General features: G+C 41.6%; 1 protein-coding gene across 1 annotated transcript; it reads left to right on the forward strand.

Annotated features, from left to right (window-relative positions):
- The first annotated feature begins 410 nt into the window (after positions 1-410).
- Positions 411-1,352, forward strand: LOC101615610 (olfactory receptor 4K13-like). Its single transcript, XM_012952219.2, has one exon. The coding sequence runs from the start codon at positions 414-416 to the stop codon at positions 1,350-1,352; it is 939 nt and encodes a 312-aa protein (XP_012807673.2). The 5' UTR covers positions 411-413.
- The last annotated feature ends 20,807 nt before the right edge of the window (positions 1,353-22,159 follow it).

Raw genomic sequence — 22,159 nt, forward strand, 5'->3', positions numbered from 1 at the left:
CCCAATATTATCACTTAATTTTTTATGCAACATAACAATTGTTGGTACTATATTTGGATTTTAAATGGGGTTCATCATACTTTCCAAATGAGATCACAATTACTTTTTAGCTCATGCTGTCATACTTTTCAACTATCCTATTTTGTGACTACTTTGCTAATAGATCATTTGAATAATAGTTATACTTTATCCTCTGCTTCTTAGAAAACTAATGCTGGATCAAATAGCATTAACTTTGGGGGTATACTACTATTAATATTTGGCTAAAATTTCTTTTTGTGTTTGTATTTTAAATTTATGATATGGATGTTACATTTCAATGTGAATGTCAAATTCTACAAGTTATGTAGTCTCTCTCATCACACTAATTTATAAACTATATTTAAGGTCACTTCAATGACACACTGAATAAAATGGATAGAGGAAATCAGTCCAACTTGTCAGAATTTGTGCTTCTGGGACTTGCCCACTTGCAGGATATTCAGATTATACTCTTCATGGTATTTCTGATGCTTTACCTGCTCATTGTATCTGGAAATATTGTCATCATGATAGTAATCACCACTGACCACCATCTCCATTCTCCTATGTACTTCTTGTTGGCCAACTTGTCCTTTGTTGACATGTGGCTTTCCTCAGTCACTACTCCCAAAATGATCACAGACTTTCTCAGAGAAAACAAGACCATTTCCTTTGTAGGCTGCATGTCTCAGATCTTCTTTACCCACTTCATTGCAGGGATTGACATGGTGATCCTCGTGGTAATGGCCTATGACCGCTATGTGGCAATTTGCAAGCCACTCCACTACTTTACCATTATGAGTCTGAAAAGATGCACTGGGCTTGTGTTGACTTCCTGGACCATTGGCTTTGTGCATGCCATGAGTCACCTGGTTGTGATTGTGCAGCTGCCTTTCTGTGGCCCCAGGGAGATAGACAGCTTCTTCTGTGACCTGCCACTGGTATTTAAGTTGGCCTGCATAGATTCCTATGAACTGGACATTTTTATGAATGCTGATTGTGGGCTTGTGGGTGTACCATGCTTTATTCTGTTACTGATATCATACACATATATTCTACTCACAGTTTGCCAGAGCTCCAAAGCTGGTGCATCTAAGGCACTGTCCACCTGCAGTGCCCACATCACAGTGGTGATGACCTTCTTTGTGCCCTGCATCTTCATCTATGTGTGGCCACTTAACATCACCTGGGTGGACAAATTTCTTGCTGTGTTTTATGCTGTTTTTACACCTCTCCTAAATCCAGCCATTTATACACTGAGAAATAAAGAGATGAAAAATGCTGTGAAAAGATTCATAACATATGAATTGAGTTCCAAGAGAGGTATCTAGTGCATATCTCAGATATGTCAGATAAATTTCAAAATGAGTAGTTTAAGAAATAATATGCCTCTATAAAACAGGTTTGAAATCAAATATTTTGGTATATATTTCCAATTTGCCCAGTCTTTATATACAGGTATGGACTTGATATAATTCAAAGAATATAATATTTACTGATCAACCAGCTTAACTTCATGATTTATTTCCCCAAATTCAAACAACTAATTCTACCTTATGCAAAAGTAACCACTTTTTCTATGTCTTTTTTTTTTTTAATTTTTATTTATTTATTTATTTATTTGAGAGCGACAGACACAGAGAAAGACAGATAGAGGGAGAGAGAGAGAATGGGCGCGCCAGGGCTTCCAGCCTCTGCAAACGAACTCCAGACACATGCGCCCCCTTGTGCATCTGGCTAACGTGGGACCTGGGGAACCGAGCCTCGAACCAGGGTCCTTAGGCTTCACAGGCAAGCGCTTAACCGCTACGCCATCTCTCCAGCCCTTCTATGTCTTTAATAATGTAAATATTTGATAATAATTATTAGGGAACCTAGAATTTGTTCACAGAATCCATATGTTTATCTCTATGGAGAACATTGTTGTAAGCTTCACTTGACTATTATTCAACATATTTCTACATGCCCCCAATCTCTTACTTTGTCAAATGGCAACATCATCACTTTTGCCTAGTCACTTCTACCATCAGTGCAAAACACTAACCGCTAACTGCAGAAGACTGAAAAAAATAAGAAAAGATGAAAACAAACTGATTAACTCCACATAAAATATAGTGAACCTTCCTTTTGTTAGATTTTATTAGACAATTAATGTATCATCATAAATTAAACTACTAAAACCTAATGATATTGCATAGTTATCTCCATCTAAATGACTAAAATTTGTCTTTTAAATTATTTAACATTTATTTAAACCTCTAAAATATAATTTCCATGGGAACTATGTCCATGACTTGACTTGTTGATTCTTGAAATTACAGTATTTAATATCTTGGGTAAAAACATACCAGACATCATGACAAATATATTTTACTTGTTAAATATATGATGGTCATTTATTTCTTCCAAATGCTTACAATATTTGTCTTAAAATACTTAAATATACATTTTGACATTCAAATTATTCTTATTCTTAAAATTATCAAATATGTAACAATTACTTCACTTCTCCAGTATTGCACATTAAGTAGATGAAAATTTAGTTATGACAGAAAGTCTCAAAACAGAAAGATGTAACATCATATGTCCTTTATTTCTATTAAAATGTAAACAAAATATAATTAAGTAGTAGAATAAAAATAATTTATTCACTATTGTCTGGCCTGTTATTTTATCAAGTATATTACTCTAAGTATTTTTCATTATTATCCCCTAAGTTCTGAGTAAGTAAAGAAGACTCTAAAGATATATCCCAATTTTATTTTTTTACAAATCACACATGATTATGTTATCTGTGATTAAAGATTTAGAAAACATTTAGATTCCCATACTGTTTATAGGTTAAATGTCATTGCACAATGCAATAAAACACTTTCTAGAAAGGATATTAAAGTTTTATCATGTCAAACAAAATACTAGACCACTCTTAACTTCAGCAAAATTTATAATATAAATGTTACAATCACAATCTTCGTTGATTATGAGGTATACATTTTAAACAATTTTTAACATGCAATTTGAATTGTAAACCTAAGCTCATGCCAGCATGCATATATCAGTAAAGACTACTAGAAAAGTTTTTCACTGTCTCAGTCTTACCTGCAACCTCAAGTCTTCCTCATGGGTAGCCCATTCAAACATATTGTTTTCTCTGTATCTTTTAAGTACCTCACCTCCTTTCCAGTATGCCAAATGTGTTTAGATCTCTGCATTTTCTTAGAACATAATCCAAGTCTGTGAATTTCCTTAATGTTCAGAAAGATAGGTATAAGAATAAAAAAGTGACAGTTAATGGTTACAGAAGAGGGAAATTCATAGCAATTTTCTTTATTGTTTTAACCGGTGGTAAGTTGATAGTTTTCCAGTAACAAGCTCCTCCTGTGCTCATGCAAGCAGCCCTAATTAAATCCAGTTGTTAGCAAAAATATCAGGAACAAAAAACACATAAAAGTAGGATGTGGACTAGGTGGGAAGAAGGGATTCAACAGGATTGGTAGAGAGATAAGAGAGGTTCATGTGGATAAATATGATCAAAGTATATTGTAGACATGTATAAAATTGTCAAAAAATAATACCAAGAAAAAGAATGGAAAACACAGCTTCCATGTTTCTATAATCTCAAAACATGCAAATATTCTATACTAAAATATTTATAGTCACTTTCTAATATGCTAAGCAACCTTACTATTTATAAATTAATGAGAAACATAGATTCGTTTTAATTCCTCTTAATTTTGTTAGAATAATCTTAGTATTTACCAATAAAGAAGATTATTACATGTGTAGATTCACTATAGAAAAAATCAGGGCCGGGCATGGTGGTGCACACCTTTAATCCCAGCACTTAGGAGGCAGAGGTAGGAGGATTGCTATGAGTTCAAGGCCACCCTGAGAATACATAGTGAATTTCATTCAGGTAAGCCTGGGCTAGAGCAAGACTGAAAAACAAAAATAAAATAAAATAAAATACATAATAGTGAGTCTCAATTTGTGTGATGCATAATCTTCATTATTAACTAGACTGGATTAGAATCACTATGGAAATAAACTTCTGACTGTGTCTGTGTACAGTGGTATATCACATTTTTACCATCATCTATTCTATCATGAGAGATCTATCACCAGTGTTCTTTCTATACTTCTTTGGCATTCATCTTCCAATTCTATTCATTCTAAACCTTAATGATCTAAACAAACCACTAGAAACTACTCACATATCAAAATAGGTCTATGCTTGCTTGAACAAATATACTGCCTCCATTTCTTTTGGGTAGGAGAACTCCTACATATCACTTTCATTCAGATATAAAATTATATAAACTATAATATATTTAAAAATATTTCTCCAGCACTCAGGAGGCAGAGGTAGGAGGATTGCCATGAGTTCAAGGCCACCCTGAGATGACAGAGTTAATTCCAGGTCAGCCTGGACCAGACTGAGACCCTACCTCGAAAAACCAAAAAAGAAAAAAAAAATTTCTCTGAGATGGCAGGGTAAAATAGATTTTACTTCTAGTTACATCTGATTCCTATATAGGGTGGGAATATCCAGAGGCATTGCACTCCACCACCACAGTGGCTGATGGCTGCTCTCACAACTCATAACCCACAACCCCATGGTGAATACCAGCAATCCCAGTCAGAAGAGCCCTCACTGGAGTTGGAGCAGAGAGGAAGGAAATGATGATCCCAACAAATGATGTATCCATACAAATTTCGTATATATGTGCTACATCATATGTAATACAATATATTATATTGCATTATATGATATATTCTACTATATACATATTAATATTTATTTATTTTTCATTAGTTTTCTATTCTGCAAGTACAGGCAGTTTGGTACCATTATTAGGCTCATCTGTGACCTAACCCCTCCCCAGTGGCCCCTCCTTATTGAGGTATATGGGTCCTGCATTGCAGAGTAAGCCCACTGTTATTGGTATGATAAATGTCTCTGCATACCAAGACCCAACATGTGGCTCTGACATTCTTTCTGCCCCATCTCCTGAAAAATTTCCCTGAGCCATGTTGGGTTCATTTTTGGTCTGCTTCAGTGATGAGGTGTTGGGGGCCTCTTGGGCTCTGGCTCTCTGATTTGGTAGGTGTTGATTTTTCTCTGTGTTGGTCTCCTTCCCCCTTGTGCTGGTATCCAGTTCATCAGGAAAACAGCACCCTTGCTTGTTTCGCCAATTTTCCTTAGTTACAGCCAGGGCTCTTTTGAGGTATGATGGGGTGGCTCTCTCCTTAGGATCTGCATCTATCTAAAAAGAGAAGCAGATTCTCCAATGGAGAGTAAGTTAGCACCAGGACAAATGAGATAGCCCTTACTTTTTTATAGAGAGTTTAATAGGTGTAGGCCCTCTTGTAGCCCATGATTGATGGTAGCTTGATATTGGAGAGTGGTCTTATGTTTCGATATGGTCCTGACTTGTTTCCCAGCTCCAGCTATGGGTCTTTGTATTAGTCAGGGTTATCTAGAGGAACAGAATTGCTAGAATGAATTATTTTAGAAAGGGAATTTATTGGATTAGAATACAGTAGTCCAATAGCAGTTGCAGGCCCGAGAATCACCGAACCTGGTAGCTGCTCAGTCCACGTGGCCAGATGCCTCAGCAGTCCCCACCCGGCACTGCAGATGGTGCCAGAAAGCCTGGAGGCTTCCTGAGGAGCCACTGGGATTCGATCCACGTGGGTCTTTAGTTGACGCTGGTCTTTAGTCTGCACTGATCTTCAATCCACGCCAGAAGGTAGGGAGCAGCTCCGGCAGCCAAGTGGAAGGAAGGAAGGACAAAGGGAACTCTTTCACCCAAAGCTTCCTTATATCAAGTCCCCCTCTGAGTGGGGCCACCCACTCTGGAGGAAGGGCTCACCCTGGGGGCAAGACCTCCTCCTTTAGTTGATCCTTCCTAGAAGCAGCCTGTGGATTACTAAACAGATCAAGTTGACAACACATTAACTATCACAGTCTTGTACCACTGAGGGGATCAGTTAGCCAAATCAAGAGCAGTTGATTCCCCACTATAGCTGTGTGCCACTATTTCACTTGTGTGGGCATCACACCAGGTTATTTGCTGCTAAGTAGGTTGGACCATGAGTTGCTTGGACAGATATTGGTCATTTCCCCCAGTCACCCATGTAGCACATTCTGGCACTAGATGCGCTGACTGTCTGGGGACTGACTCTCTCCTGGCTTCCAGCTATGCCGTTCCATTTTACATGTCAGCTGCATATGGTGTCTTCAGCAATAGGGTCTTACCACTAACCTTTGGTGGGTCATCAAGTACTCTGACAGAAATCTGTCATTCTTTTAGAAAATCTTGTAGGTCTCTCTGATGAAAAGCTCATTTTGTGTGATAGCCCCATGCTGGTACTGGGAGTTACATGTTAGTGTCCCCTAAGAAAATGAGGAGAAAAGGACTAATACATAGGAGTTAGAAAGGAGAGAGGGGAGGAGAGAGGGAGGGAGGAAAGAGGTAGAGGATTTAGGTTAGACTTGATTTTACCCTCGCCAGTGTCTTGTGGTTCAGGTGTTTCCTGTAAGGGCCTGGTGAAGGTTCAGCCATTTGGTCGGTCTTTCAGGAAGTAAAATTTTATGGTACCATTGCAGTTTGGGTCTAGATTAGTGTTTACCACCACTTCAATGCCCTCCACTCCCTCCCATCCCTCCTAGTGTCTAGTCCATGAGATGCTTGCTGGGTGTGTAAGGTATCTTGGGTAGATTCAGGTTAGGTGCTGTAGATCAGTGAGATTATGTGACGATTTTTTTTCTGTGATTGGGTAAGTTCACTGAGAATGATCTGTTCCAGGACCACCCATTTTTCCTCAAATTTCTTTGTGTCATTTTTCTTACTGCTGTATAGAATTCCATTGTGTAGATATACCACACCTTAATTATCCATTCTTCTAGTGATTGACATCCAGGTTGATTCCAGCTCTTAGCTATTACGAATTGAGCCGCTACAAACATGGGTGAGCAAATCTCTCTGGCCTGTGGTTTGAAGGTTTTAGGGTAGATGCCCAGTAAGGGAATAACTGGGTCTGTTAGTATCTCTATAGTCAGATTTTTCAGGAGTCTCCATATTGCTTTCCAAAGTGGTTATAAGATCCTACATTCCCACCAACAGTGGATGAGTATTCCTGCTTCTCCACATCCTTGCCAGCATTTATTTTCATTTGAGTTTTTGATGCTTGATATCCTTAGTGGGGTAAGGTGGAATCTCATAGTTATTTTAATTTGCATTTCCCTGATGATTATGGATGATGAACATTTTCTTAAGTGTTTGTTTGCCCTTTGTATTTCTTCTTATGTGAACTGCCTGTTCAGCTCTTTGCCCCATTTTGTGAGTGGGGTGTTTGACTTCTTACTGTTTAGATTTTTGAGTTCTTTATAGATTCTAGAGATTAGGCCTCTATCCGATGGATAACTGGCAATTATTTTCTCCCATTCTGTGGGTAATTTATTGGCTTTGCTTATTGTATGCTTGTCTGTAAAGAAACTCTTCAGCTTCATATGATCCCATTGGTTGAGTGAGTGTTTAAGATCGTGAGCTATTGGGGTTTTGTTCAGGAAGTCTTTTTCCATTCCTATATCATGGAAAGTACTTCCTAAATTTTCTTCCAGTACTATTGGAGTTTCTGGTCTTATACTGAGGTCTTTCATCCATTTGGATTTGAGTGTAGTGCATGGTGAAATGTGTGAATCAAGTTTCAGTTTCCTGCATGTGGTTATCCAGTTTGTCCAGCACCATTTGTTGAAGATGCTGTCTTTTTTCCAGCCTATATTGTTTGGGCCTTGGTCGAATATCAAATAGCTATAGATGCTTGAGCCAAAGTCCGGGTCCTCAAGTCTATTACATTGGTCTATACTCCTGTTTTTATTCCAGTACCATGCTGTTTTTATTACTATGGCTTTGTAATATAGCTTTTGATCAGGTATGGTGATCCCTCCAAAGGTATTTCTTTTGCTGAGGATATGTTTGGATATGCAAGGCCTTCTGCCTTTCCATATGAAATTTGAGATCATTTTTTCTATCTCTGTGAAAAACACTGTAAGGATTTTAATTGGAATTGCATTAAATCTACATATTGCCTATGGTAGGATTGTCATCTTCACAATGTTAATTCTGCCTATCCAGGAGCATGGGAGCTTTTTCCATTTTCTCAAGTCCTCCTCAATTTCTTTTTTGAGTGTTTTCATTGCTTAGATCTTTCACTTCCTTGGTTAATGTTATTCCAAGGTATTTTTTGTTGTTGTTGCTATTGAAACTGGGACTATGTCCCTTATTTCTTTCTCTGTATCTTTGTCATTTGCATATAGAAAGGCTACTGACTTTTGTGCATTGATTTTTGTGTTCTGCTACTTTACTATAGTAGTTAATATATTGGCTTTTTTTTTTTTCAGGAGTATGGGGATGGAGTCTCTCAGGTCTATTTCATATACAATCATGTCATCAGCAAATAGAGCTAACTTAACTTCTTCCTTTCCAAATTGTATCCCTTTTGTTTCCGTCTGCTGTCTTATGCTTGAGCTAGGACTTCCAGTACTATATTGAAAAGCAGAGGTGAGAGAGGACAACCCTGTCTTCTTCCTGATCTTAATGGAAATTCCTCCAGTCTCTCTCCATTAAGTATTATTTGTCCCTTTGGAGCTTTGCATATTTTGCCTTTATTATGTTAAGATATGTACCAACAATGCCAATCTCTCCAGTGTTTTGATCATGAAGTGATGTTGTATCCTGTCAAAGGCCTTTTTTCTGCATCTATTGAAATGATCATGTGGTCTTGATGTTTAAGCTTGTTTATGTGGTGTTTTACATTGACAAATTTCCGTATGTTGAACCACCCTTGTGTTCCTGGGATGAATCCCACTTGGTCAAGGTGGATGATGCTTTTGATGTGTTGTTGGATTCAGTTTGTGAGTATTTTGTTCAGGATCTTTGCATCTAACTTCATTAGGGAAATAGGCCAGTAGTTTTCTTTTCTTGTGGCATCTCTGCCTGGTTTTGGAATTACAGTGATAACAACTTCATAAAAGGAATTGGGTAACTTTCCTTGTTCTTCAATTGTTGGCACAGTTTAAGGAAGATTGGTTTGAGTTCTTCCATGAAGGTTTGATAGAATTCAGCTTAGAAGCCATCTGGTCCTGGACTCTTCTTTTTGGGGAGGTTTTTTATTACTTTTTTCCATCTCCATGAGTGTGATGGGTTCATTGAGGTGATTAATCTGCTCTGAGTTTAGCTTTGATAGATACTATGCATCCAGGAATTTATACATCTCCTCCACATTATCCAGTTTTGTGGAGTAGAGGTTTTTGAAATAAGTCCTGATGATTCTCCCGATTACACTTATGTCTGTTGTGATCTCTCCTTTTTCATTTTGAATTTTGTTAATTTGAAGCCTCTCCTTTTTTTTACTTGATCAAATTGGCCATGGATATGTCAATCTTGTTTATTTTTTTCAAAGAACCAGCTCTTTGTTTTGTCAATTGTCTTAATTGTTTCCTTGGTTTCCAATTCAATAATTTCTCCTCTGATTTTAATTATTTCTCTCCTTCTGGAGCTCTTTGGGTTGGATTTTTCTTGTTTTTCCAGTGCCTTTAGGTGAATGGTTAAGTTATTGAGTTGGTATCTTTCTGTCTTTTTTATGAAGGCATTGAGTGCTATGAATTTTCCCCTGAGGACCGCCTTCATTTTGTCCCATAAGTTTTGATATGATGTGTTTTCATTGTCATTCAATTCCAGGAATTTTGCCATTTCCTTTTTTATTTCATCCACTATCCATTCATTGCTTAAAAGTGTGCTCTTTAGTTTCCAGGTGACTTTGGGATTCTTGGGGGGTCTTTTGTGGTTGATTTCTGGCAACATAGCATTGTGATCTGATGTCATGCAGGGAATTATGTCAGTTTTCCTAAATATGTGGAGGCAATCTTTGTGACCCAGTATAGGGTCTATTTTAGAGAATGTTCCATGGGCTGCTGAGAAGAATGTGTAGTCTGTGGATTTGGGATGGAAAGCTCTGTAGATGTCCATTAGGTCTAATTGTGCTATGGTTTTGTTGAACTCTTTTATTTCCCTGTTGATTTTCTGTTTGGATGATCTGTCTATTACTGTTAATGGTGTATTGAAGTCCCCAGCTATGATTGTGTTGGTGGTTATTTCTGTTTTATTGTCATGTAGGTTTTGTTTTATGAACTGTGGTGCCCCTCTTTTTGGTGCATACAAGTTTATGATTGTAATATCCTCTTGATGGATTGTTCTCTTGATGAGTAGGAAATAGCCTTCTTTGTCTTTTTTAATTATATTTGATTTGAAGTCTATTTTATCCAATATTAATATAGCCATACCTGTTTGTTTCTTATTCCCATTTGCTTGGAATATTGTCTTCTACCCCTTTACCCTGAGGAGGTGTCTGTCTTTAGTGGTGAGGTGGGTTTCTTGAAGGCAACAGATTGAGGGGTCTAATTTCTTGATCCATCCTGTTAGCTTGTGTCTCTTGATGGGTGAATTAAGGCCATTAATAGTTAGGGTAATGACTGTGAGATTTAATTTGATCCCTGCCATATTGTGTTGGTATATGTGGTTTGGTGTTTTCATGGACTTTGAAGTTTTTTGTGCCTATTGTGGGTTTGCTTGTTGTGATCTGCTTCTTGTAGCTATTTGAGTTTGGTTCTTTGTTTCTTCTTTGCGGAGAATTTCCTGAAATACTCTGTAGGTTTCATTTTGTGTTCATATATTTGTAAAGCTGAATTTTGTCTTGGAAAGTTTTTCTTTCACCATCTATTATGAGGGATACTTTTGCCGGGTATAGTAGTTAGGGTTGGATTCCATAGGTTCTTAGACTTTGGAAAGTCTCACTCCAGGCCCTTCTAGCTTTCAGGGTTTCCATTGAGAAGTCTGAAGTAATTCTGATGGGGTTTCCTTTGAAAGTGGTGTGCTGTTTTTCCCTAGCTGCTTTTAGGATTTTCTCTTTGGTGTCAACGTTTAGAGTCTTAATGATAATATGTCTTGGAGGGCTTCTCCTTTGGTCTAATCTGTTTGGAGTTCTGTTGGTTTCTTGTATCTTGATGGGCCTTTCTTTTAAGAGACTGGGGAAGTTTTCTTCAATTATTTTGTTAAATAAGTTCTCCATGCCTTTGATCTGAAATTCTTCTCCTTCTGGTATTCCAATGATTCTGATATTAGGATGTTTGAGTGTATCCCACAATTCCCTCATGTTCTGTTCAGAGGAACTTTTGAACTTACTGAAGAGTTTGAACTCTTGAACTGTTTCTTCCATCTTGTCTTCCAGATCAGAGTTTCTATCCTCCATTGCGCTGACTCTGTTCTTGAGGGCCTCTAGAGAGCTTTGGGCTTGTTCAATTAAATTTGCATTTTCTACTACTTTTCTATGTGTCATTTCCATTGCTCTGTCAAGCTCTCTTTTCACATCATTTTCTGATTTTCTTGATGATTCTTGGAATTCATCCTTGCATTTCTTTATGTCTTCATTTAGTATGGCCAACTGATTTTTAAGGTCCTCTTCTTTTTCACTCTCCCTCAAATCTATTACCTCTCTTTGAACTCCTTCCAATCTTTGTCAATTTGTTTTAGCTTAGTGATGGTAGCATCCACATGATTATCAGTCCTTTGTTGCATTCCTTCAAGTTCTGTCAGTAGGTTGGTCAGGGTTGCATTGCTTATAACTTCAATTTGATGTTCTGATCCTAATAACTCCTCTATGTTTTGGTTAGATGCATTCATTTTAGGGCTGGGTGGTCTAACTGGGTTTTCTTGCATTTGATTTTTCATGTTATTTCTTTTGCACTGTGGTCTGCCCATGATAGTGTATGGACAGGTAGGTGGGTGGATCAGCCTAGGCTCTAGCACAATGGGAATCTGAGGCAGCCTGGGGCAGTTGTCAGGCAGCCTGGGCATTGGCTCCCACTTGCTAAAGCTGCCTATCTACTGCCTGATAGGGGCGCCAAAGTTGCCTGAATTCTGGACTGGTAATGCGCCAAAGCTGTCTGCCTTCGAGCTTGGAGAGGGACTGAGTTACAAAGTCCTGAAGCAGCCCAAACTCTGGCTTGGAACCCTGGGTCCCAGAAACAGTCTGTGCTCCCCTGCCACAGGAGAATGTAGGATGGTGGGCACACCCAGACAGGTAGGAGAGGGCACCTGAGCTGGTGCAAGCAAGAGACACTCTGGGCTTGTGTGGCAATTTCTTTGGGACTGGGCCTGCTGAACAGTAGTGTGGTCAAGTGTGCAGAGCGGTTTAAACTTCCAAACACAGGGATCGATCTGGGTGCAGCAGTGGCTGCAGGGTTTGGGACTGCGAAGGAGGGTCCCGGAGGTGGTTGAGGGTCCCCAGCCACAGGCGTGGAGCTGCGGAGGGGCTTCTGGGGCCACAGCGGTGAGTCTCAGGGCCACGGCAGTGGGGCATGAAGGCTATTTTGTGTTGGGGTGGTCTACCTGCCCATGAGGGGATCCAGGATTCACTGTTCCCCCCTCTGTGCCCTCCCACTGATAAGAAGTCCCAGAAAACCCTTAATGTCTTGCCTTTCTTTCCTCGGGATTTGCAGGGAATCTAGGCAGCCACCATCTTGGCCAGAAGTCTCCCAAGATATTTATTATTTTTTCTTTTTTCCAAGGTAGGGTTTCACTCTAGCACAGGCTGACCAGGAATGCACTATGTAGTCTCAGGCATGTCTCAAACTCATGGCGATCCTCCTACCTCTGCCTCCCACGTGCTGGGATTAAAGGTGTGCACCACCACGCCTGGCCATCCTGATATTTATAACTCTTCAATAAAAACAATCTTCCTAGTAAAGACATAGATATACAGATGATTTATGAGACCATGGCAAGGTATTTTCCTAATTCTATTGTTTATCATAAAAACTCTGAGTATAAAACAAAAAATAATATTTTGCAAAATTAATATATTCTGGTTCCTTATACCTGATTCCTCACAAGAAAAGCAGAAAATAGCTTGTATGGTTATTTTTTAAATTATGAATGCCATGATAAGGTAACAGTAATATTCCCACACTGGTTCCTTTTAGTACTTTACTTTCTTTGGCTTCCTTAAATGTCTATCACAGTCCTTGCTTTTCACATAACATGTTGGTAAACAAGCAATGAGCACTGAAAAGTAAGAATGACTATTAGGAAACAAATCTGAATAAAAAAAAAAATGGATCCATGACTGTAAGATAACGTTTGGTGCAGAGAAGAAAGACAGACAAGGAAGTAGAGGCTGCTGCTGCTGCTATTTCTCCCATTATGAAGAAGGAAGTGGAGATGCTTTTAGAGAGAAAAACTACATATGCTAGTTCTGGGGATATTTCCATTGCAAGATGGAGACTCCTTGAGATAACATTCCTGACTTTTGATCTTATTAGTTGTCCATTTTAAGTAGCAGGAGAAGATCATCTTCAGGTCCTGTTGGTACTTTAGTTGGGAAAAAAATACAATATTGTTTACTTGTGGGTTAGTAGAGGTTTGGATTAGGTAATTAATTTTTTGAGAGATCAACAGATATAAGTTTTAATTAGACAGGTCCTATAGTAAGAAGTAGGCAAATTGTAATAAATGAGGCAAAAGAGAGGAGCTGCCAAAGACAAACCAGTATTGTCACCATGCACCTGTTGGTCATTGTTGGAGGTCAGAGGTTCTGTCTCCCAGCTTCTTTGAGGCATCTTGTAGCATTCGTCATGTAGGAATAGACAGAATCCTCCTGTTTCAATCATGGGGAGTTTGAGGATTTAATGGTTATCCAATTCATGTGACATGCTGGAGGGTGGTATGAATGAATCAATTTAACAGAAGGCTAGAGGGAATCCTTGGACACAAGATTCAAAATGGCTATTGAGGAAGTAGTGGGTATTTTTGAAACCATGTAGAACTAGATCTGCTGAAATTAATTGTATAAGTTAAGTAGACAAATTAAAGACTGAATGGCATGGTTAGAAAAATGTTAATACTCATGACATTGGAAGGCAGAAAATCTCAGTAAAGGCTATCCTTGTCTTATGAGAGAATGATTTTATCCCATAGAAAGTAAGTAAGATTTTAAGTATAGTTCATACCTAAAAGCAATATGTACTGAATAACTATAATACAGAATAGGTAGTGTTTCAGCTGATCACAGAGATGTCAAGTCAAATGCAGAGAAAGATAGTAAATTGACTATTTTTTAAAAGCTAATATAGTTCAAGATAATTTTGGCTCTGGACCTGTAATACTTAACTCTACACAATTGCTGGAATTGGTCAATGATGTTCTAATAGTGCAGGTGTGACTTTTGGAAGCCTTTTGCATCTGGTTCCCTTTTGGCTAAGTGTTATGCTTTGTGCCTTTGGCAAATATTATCATTGTCCCATTTTACTAAGAGGCTTAATCCTAGGATCTGTTATAGATAAAGCTAAATAGGTAGCAAGGCATCAAGAGATAATGACAATAAACAAAGCCATTAGGAAAGAAACTGCTGCATCACATTAATCTATTAGCCATTAAGATCAAGGTTTTTTATAAGCACATGAAAAACTTTCCCTGTATTTGAGATGACAGTTACACGACATTTATCAGGAGTATTATATCTAAGGTTGAAAACAGTAACTAACAGGTGGCAGGTGAAGAAATAAGGAGTCTTCCTAAGGAAAACAGGCATTCATAATTTGGATAATAGTTAATTGAAATGCCTGTAAATGTGAGGACTTGGCTTATGTAAGGTGTGAAGTATGATAAATGATGTACTTTTATTTGCAGCATAATTAGAATTAAGTTTCTATCAAGTAACATTTGTAAAACCTTGAAAATTTTAAATTATTTCAATATGAACTTGTTTAAGAAATCAATTCTGAACCATTCCTACTAAAGCAAAGGGGTCTGTTCAGATCACAAATGTGGCAAGATTTGTACCAGGCTGGAGTTCCTGAAAACAAAATTGACATAAAGCCAAATGCACTGCTAGTACATTTTGGGAAGGCTTTGAAACCAGAACAACAGTTCTCAGAAGGCATAAAGAATAAACCAGCGCAGGTGAAAACTAAGCTTGACCCACAAGTGGGCAATTATGCACCCAGAGTGGTTCATGTAAAGTTCTTTCCTGAAAAGGGGGATGCCAAGGGTGGAAACTGCTTGCCTAACCTAAAGCTACTCCAGCCACCGGGAAATGCAGAGGAAGAATCAATAACATAGGCTAAAACCTCAGTGCCAGCACCCCAGATCCTGCCAAACCAAGTAGATGGGGAAAACCAATCACAAGGGCAGGCACCACAGTGGGAGGAAGAGAAACCACATTCCCTCTTGGCCCTGGGTCAAGCCTAACAGCTACAGTGGTCCCACTGAGTCCACTGGAGAAGGGAAAATACAAGGAGCCTCTATGCAAGCATTTAGGGTGAGAAGGAAGAAAGCTGATGGGAAATATCTATAGATTATAGATGGCAAATGGGATAGTACCTCCCTTCCGTGGTGCCATCCCCAACTTTGTTCTTATGAGAAGATGGTTGTTTAAAACAATGGAATCTGGGGCTGGAGAGATGGCTTAGCAGTTAAGCGCTTCCCTGTGAAGCCTAAGGACCCGGCTTCAAGGCTCCATTCCCAGGACCCACGTTAGCCAGGTGCACAAGGAAGCACACACGTCTGGAGTTGGTTTGCAGCAGCTGGAGGCCCTGGCATGCCCATTCTCTCTCTCACTCTCAAATCAATAAATTAAAATAAACAGAAATTTAAAAATAAACTAATGTAATCTTTTACTCGTGTGTTGGAAGTTAGGCGGGAACAAAGCCCACGCCTGCCGACAGCCCCATTCCCCACGTTCCCGAGTACGACCTGGGCCCGCAGTCTCAAGACTCCCCTGCCTCTGCTCCCTCCCTTCCTGAAGCACTTAGTTCCTCAGCTTGCTCCCTTGCGCTAGTTACGGCCATATGGGGAAACAGACCGGCTCCAGCTACACATCATCTTCCTCTGCCAAGGCCCTTCAAAAGGCCTCCATCTTAGGTCCCGGGCTTGACTTCCCTGGCCTCATGTGTCCAAACTGGTGAACCTCACCCGAGAGCTGTGCCAGTAAACCTGAACTAGCTTTGTCGATCTGGTCTGATTTGGTTCTTGGTCTGTCAAGCCTTTCACCTGGTGCCAAAACCCGGAGGAGCTGAGCTCCCAGACCCAAGGGGCCGAACCCCTGTCACCTGGGTGCCTTTCTTCTCCAAGCTGTGGACCTGAAACTACCGGTTGCCTTCTGATTCAGGGCAAGTTGCCTGCTTTTTAGCCTCCACCTTCCGGGCCCCTGTCCAAAGTTGCGGCAGTGCCAGGACAAGCCCTTCCATTTTTCTTGCTGCCAGGCAGCCTGGTATCCTATGGTGTTGGAGATGTCACCCCTTAGGATTATCCACCCTTTCATTGTTTGGGCCCAGACCTTTTTGGCGACTTCTCACTCTGGTCTCTGACCCCCAGCTCAGAGCCTATAGCCCCTGCTTTAAAATGGGTAACTCCCAACCAAAACTCAACCCTCAACAACCTCTGGGCTGTCTGTTAAAAAGCTTACCCAAATTGGAGCTTTCTCAAAGCATTAAGCCTACATACTTGATTTTTTTTTTTTTTCTCTCACAAAAAGTTGGCCTTTTTACAAGCTTGACAACCCGTTGCATTGACCGTTGGGGGGTTCTCTAGATCTTAATGTCCTCCGTGATTTAGAAAACTTTTGTCGCCACACAGGCAGATGGTCTGAGCTTGCTTCTGTTCAGGCTTTTTGGGAACTGCGCTTTCATCCTTCTCTTGGCGGTCAGTGTTCCATGGCGCAGGTTCTCCCAGCCAGAATGGACAAGCCAATAGACCAACCAAAACCAGAGGAGTCAATCTCACCCCAAGTCTTCAGCACTAACTGAACTCACTGAACACTTGCCCCCACACCACCATGCAGCCCTCCCCAGCCTTCTCCTTGCTCCCCCTCTCCTGCTACCAAGCCGCCCCTGCTTCCCTTCCTCCCCTCACCTGCTCCAGTTCCTCCTTCCCTATCTCCTACTTCTCCCTCAATCACATCCTCCCTTCCATGCCGCACGGCCTTTACCACCCTTCTTCCCCTTCCCCCTATCCGTTCCCCTCGCCCCCTTCTATGGCCCCCAGTCCCTCCTCCGCCCTATCTGCCAAGCTCTGCCTCCTCCTCCACTCCCTTGCTCCACCCCATGACTCTCTCCTTTCCTCCCTCCCCTCTTCCAGTTCCAGCCTTTCCCACAAAGCCTCAGCTGACAACGCACCAGGACTCCTCCCTTACACACTCAATCCCCCTTCCCTCGACCATATCTCCCCTTACATAACCCACCCGACTCATCCCGTTCTCTAACCCACACTCCCCAAACCCCACCCTCCCATTTAGTCAGTTCCTGAGACTCCTAACCCATCTGACCCTTCAACAATCACCTCCCATACCCTGTCCCAACAGCTACTTACTGCCAGCATCTTCCCCTTCTGGGAAGTGGAAAGGGTTGAAGGCATTGCCCAGGTACATGCTCCATTTTCTCTCCGGGACCTATCCCAAATCAAAACCTCCTTGGCTCTTTCTCAGCCAACCTAACTTCCTATATTAAAGAATTCTTATACCACGCTCAGGCCTGTAGCCTAACCTCACATGACTTACATGTTATTCTTGTTTCCACCCTTACCCCCAGAAGAACTAGAATGGTTACAGATGGCAGCTAAACAATAAGCGATTCTGGACACAGACCCATGATGGAATTATCAGGAGGCATGAGGAGGTGAAGTACAAAGAGACATAATGATTACTTGTCTTGTTAGGGGTATGGAAACAATATCTAACAAGGTGGTTAATTTTAATAAACTCAGAGAGATCCCTCAAGGCTTAAATGAAAATCCAGCAATTTTTCTAAACAGGTTAGAAGAGGCTATGATCCAATACACTCACTTAGATACAGCTTCAGAGGCACCAGCCATGGTGCTGGCTACTCATTTTATTTCTCAGTCCTTCTACAACATTAGAAAAAATCTAAAGAGGGCAAAAGAAGGGCCTCAGACTCTCACTAAGGATCTGATGAAGATGTATTTTAAGGTCTTTAACACTCAAGAAGAGGCAGATAAGTCCCCCCTACAGGCGGAGATGCAACAGAAAGTGACCCTACAAGCCCAAACCTTGATAGCTGCCCTGAGGCCATCGGTCTTCCCACGGGGTTGGGGAGGGAAGACAAGGAAGTGCTCCTAAAACCCATCTTGCCAGGGCACAATCACAGTCCACCCCACCAGGGGCCTTCTTCAAATGTGGCCAAAAAGGCCATTGGGCCCAGAAGTGCCCTAATCCACTTCCACCCACCAAGCCATGCCCTATATGTTAACAACCAGGTCACTGGAAGTCATACTGCACACATGTGGGCTTATCTTTCATGCAAGGCCATGGAGGTCCAGCCTCACAAAGTGAGGCTTTCCAAACTCTCCGAAAATTAGAGCTTCTTGGGTTGGCAGAGGATTGACAATGCCCAGAGTCAGAGACTCCCATGCTGAACCCAGGGTAAAGCTCCAGGTAGCAGATAAGTCCATCACCTTTCTGGTAGACATGGGGGCTACCTTTTTTGTTTTGAATGCCCTCTCAGGCCCTTCACCCATCTATGTTACAGGCGTTAATGGGGTTTCCTCCTTCCAGCCAAAGAACCTACCTCTTCCCTGCTCATTGGCTGGATGCTTTTTTTTTCATATTTTTCATATTCATTTTTAGTCATACCTGATTGCCCAGTAACCCTATTAGGCCAAGAAATTCTCAGCCTCTTTGGGGCCACACTCTCACTACCCCCTTCTGCCTCCCCAGAAACACATCTCCTTCATCCTTAATCACTTCTCAAATGTCCACTCCCCACTGTCCTATTACTTTCCTCCCAGACCCAGATGATCCCCAGATATGGGACATCACCGTTCCCATAATTGCCACACATCATCCACCTGTTCTTATCCATCTCAAGGACCTTTCCTCTTTCCCTTTGCAACCTCAGTTTCCTATTTCTGAAACACACCACCAAGGGCTCAAACCTATCATCACCCATCTCATGTTACAAGGCCTCCTTATACCTACTAACTCACCATGTAACACTCCCATCACCCCAATATGCAAACCCTCTTGCATTTATCGCTTGGTACAAGATGTCTGATTAATCAATGAGGCAGTTGTTTCCACTCACCCAGTAGTAACTAACCCTTATACACTCCTGTCTCATATCCCACCCACCACCACCCACTTTACAGTCTTAGACCTCAAAGATGTATTCTTTACAGTCCCACTCCACCCTGACTCATACTTCCTTTTCACTTTCACTTGGGAAGATCCTGACACCATTCCTCCAGGCAGCTTACCTGGATGGTCCTCCCCCAAGCCTTCTGGAATTGTGCCCACTTTTTTGGCCAAGGCTTGGCCAGGGACCTCTCTACATGCAGACTTGAACCTAGCACTGTCCTGCAGTATGTATATGTATACATGTATATGTATATATATGTATATGTACTCTGCAGCCCATCCTTCCATCTGTCCCATCAAGCCTCGGCCTCCCTCTTAAATTTCCCTGGTTCTTAGGGCTATAGGGTGTCTGCCTCCAAAGATCAACTTTGTTCTCCTACTGTAACCTACCTGGGAGTCCAGCTCAGTCCCGGCTCAAAGGCCTTAACAGTTGATAGAATTCGAGCTCTCCGTGACCTCCAGCCTCCAGAGAACACAAATCAATTCCTCTCTTTCTTGGGTCTCATGGGATTTTTTTCAACATTGGGTTTCTAACTCTGCTGTCACAGCTAAACTGCTATATTGAGCAGCAAAAGAGAACCCTCCAGGGCCACTTTCCCACCCTACTGCAGTCATCCCCAGGGAATGGCAACATGTGTCCTTGCCCAGCTTATTGGAACCACACACTGGATGGTGGCCTTCTTGTCTAAACAATTATATTCCACAGTGTGCAGATGGCAGCCCTGTCTATGGGCCCTGGTGGCTGTGACAGAGCTGACCCAAGAGGCCCTCAAGATCACATTGCTTGAACCTGTCACTATCTTCTCCTGTCATCATCTGATATATCTCTTGAGCCACTCCTCTCTTTCCCTGCTTGGGCCCTCATGGGTGCAGACCTTCCACCTGCTCTTCTTGGACAACACTCATATCTCTCTAGAAACCTGTTCCACCCTCAAACCAGCAATGGTCCTCCCTTTTTCCCCCTCCCCAGGGTCACTCTCATCCATGCCCTGAAATAGTAGAAGCCTTTCATTCCCCTTGTCTGGATCTCCATGACATGCTCCTCACATCACTTCAACTTGTCCTCTTTGTAGATGGAAGCTCCTCAGTTGATAGTTCAGGAAATCAATAAGCAGCCTATGCTGTGGTCATGCCTACTGATGCCTAGAGGCTGCTAGCCTGCCAATGGGCACCACCTCCCAAACAAATTGCACTAACTAGGGTCCTACATGTCTCAAAAGGCTAATATCTATACAGATTCTAAATATGCTTTCTCTTTCTATTCAGACCTCTGAGAGGAGAGAGGATTCTTCACTTCTAAAGGTAATTTAGTCTTAAATGTACCCCTCACAACAAAGCTTCTGAAGGCTCTCCAGCTCCTGGCAGCGGTGGCCTTTATCCACTGCTGAAGACACCAGACCTCTAGAGATCCAGCAACTCAAGGCAATACCAATGCTGACTCTGTAGCATGAAAACTAACCCTGTCACCTGCCCACAGCACAGAAAACAAATATGTCTCCTGTCCCTATCATACCAACCCAATTATTTGCAAGAAGAGGAAAATTAACTCAAAAAGGGGGCCACACAAGATAGGGATGGCTGGATTTTTAAACACAATTGGCTAATTCTCCCCCAGAAACAGGCCACTACAATTATCTCTGATATTCACCAAACTTTACACATTGGACCCAAAGCCCTTAACAGGTCCCTGGAATCCCTGCTGGACACATACGGCCTCTGAACACACATCTCACAGGTCTAGTCCACCTGTCAGATATGTGCTCAAGCCAGTCAACAAGGGGGCCTACACCTCCACGAGCCCTGCACCAATTACAGGGACATCAGCCAGAAAAAGATTGGTATATAGACTTTACCCACATTCCATCCATCCCATAAAAAAAAAAAAACTCTGGTACCTCCTTACTCTAGTTGATACTTTTGCAGGCTGGTTTGAAGCTTTTCCAACTTCCAAGAAGACTGCCAATACCATGGCCTGGATACTTTTAGAACACATCATACCAAAATTTATGGTCCTGTTGTCCATCCAGACAGACAACGCCCTGGCCTTCATTTCTAAGATTGTCTTATAATTATCAGAGGCACTCAATATATCTTGAAAATTACACATCCCTTATCGCCCTCAGTCACTGGGTAAAGTAGAATGGGCCAATGGTCTTATTAAACAGCAGCTCACCAAACTCTCTATTGAGCTTAAGCTGTCCTGGCCTTCCCTTCTCCCTGTTTCTCCAACCCACTTAAGAGCTGTCCCTGGCTCCCCGACCAGGCTTAGCCCTTTTCAGTTACTGCGTGGGAGACCATTTCTACTCTCTAATCCCTCTCATGCCAAAGCCCCCCGCCCTGGTTAACTGCCTCCCCTACTGCTCCATTCTGAGCACCCTCCTCTGCTCACATGCAGATAGATCCTTGCCTACCCCAGTAACCATCGATACAACAGGAACGACCCCTACTACTTCAGATCTTATCTCACCTGGGGATGAAGTCTTTCTCAAGCAGTTCAGCTCCAGACCCCTCAAACCCAGGTGGGACAGGCCCACACTGTGATCCTCACCACCCCCTCAGCAGCTAAACTCCTGGGACATTACTGCTGGTACCATATCTCCAGGCTCAAATGAGCTCCAGGACAAAATGACTGGTCTGTACAACAGGTTCTACCGCCCTTAGATTCTCCAGCCATCCTGCTCTTACTTAACCTAGCCCCACCCTCGGAGCTTCTGACTGCACTTCACCTCCCTGTGAGTTTCAGTTTCAGGCTTGGGCCTTATATGATACCGGACAACAGATCGCCCTACACAACTACACTTCATGTTCTTCTGGCTCCTGCAATGAAGTCCACTTAACCTTTGATGCTGTCTCTACATGCTGCCACCAATGTTCTGGTGAAGGGACCCAAAAAGTGAGCCCCATATACCTTTGTTTTCAACAGGAT

The sequence above is a fragment of the Jaculus jaculus genome, chromosome 8 (genome assembly GCF_020740685.1).
Source record: "Jaculus jaculus isolate mJacJac1 chromosome 8, mJacJac1.mat.Y.cur, whole genome shotgun sequence".
Classification (NCBI taxonomy): Eukaryota; Metazoa; Chordata; class Mammalia; order Rodentia; family Dipodidae; genus Jaculus; species Jaculus jaculus.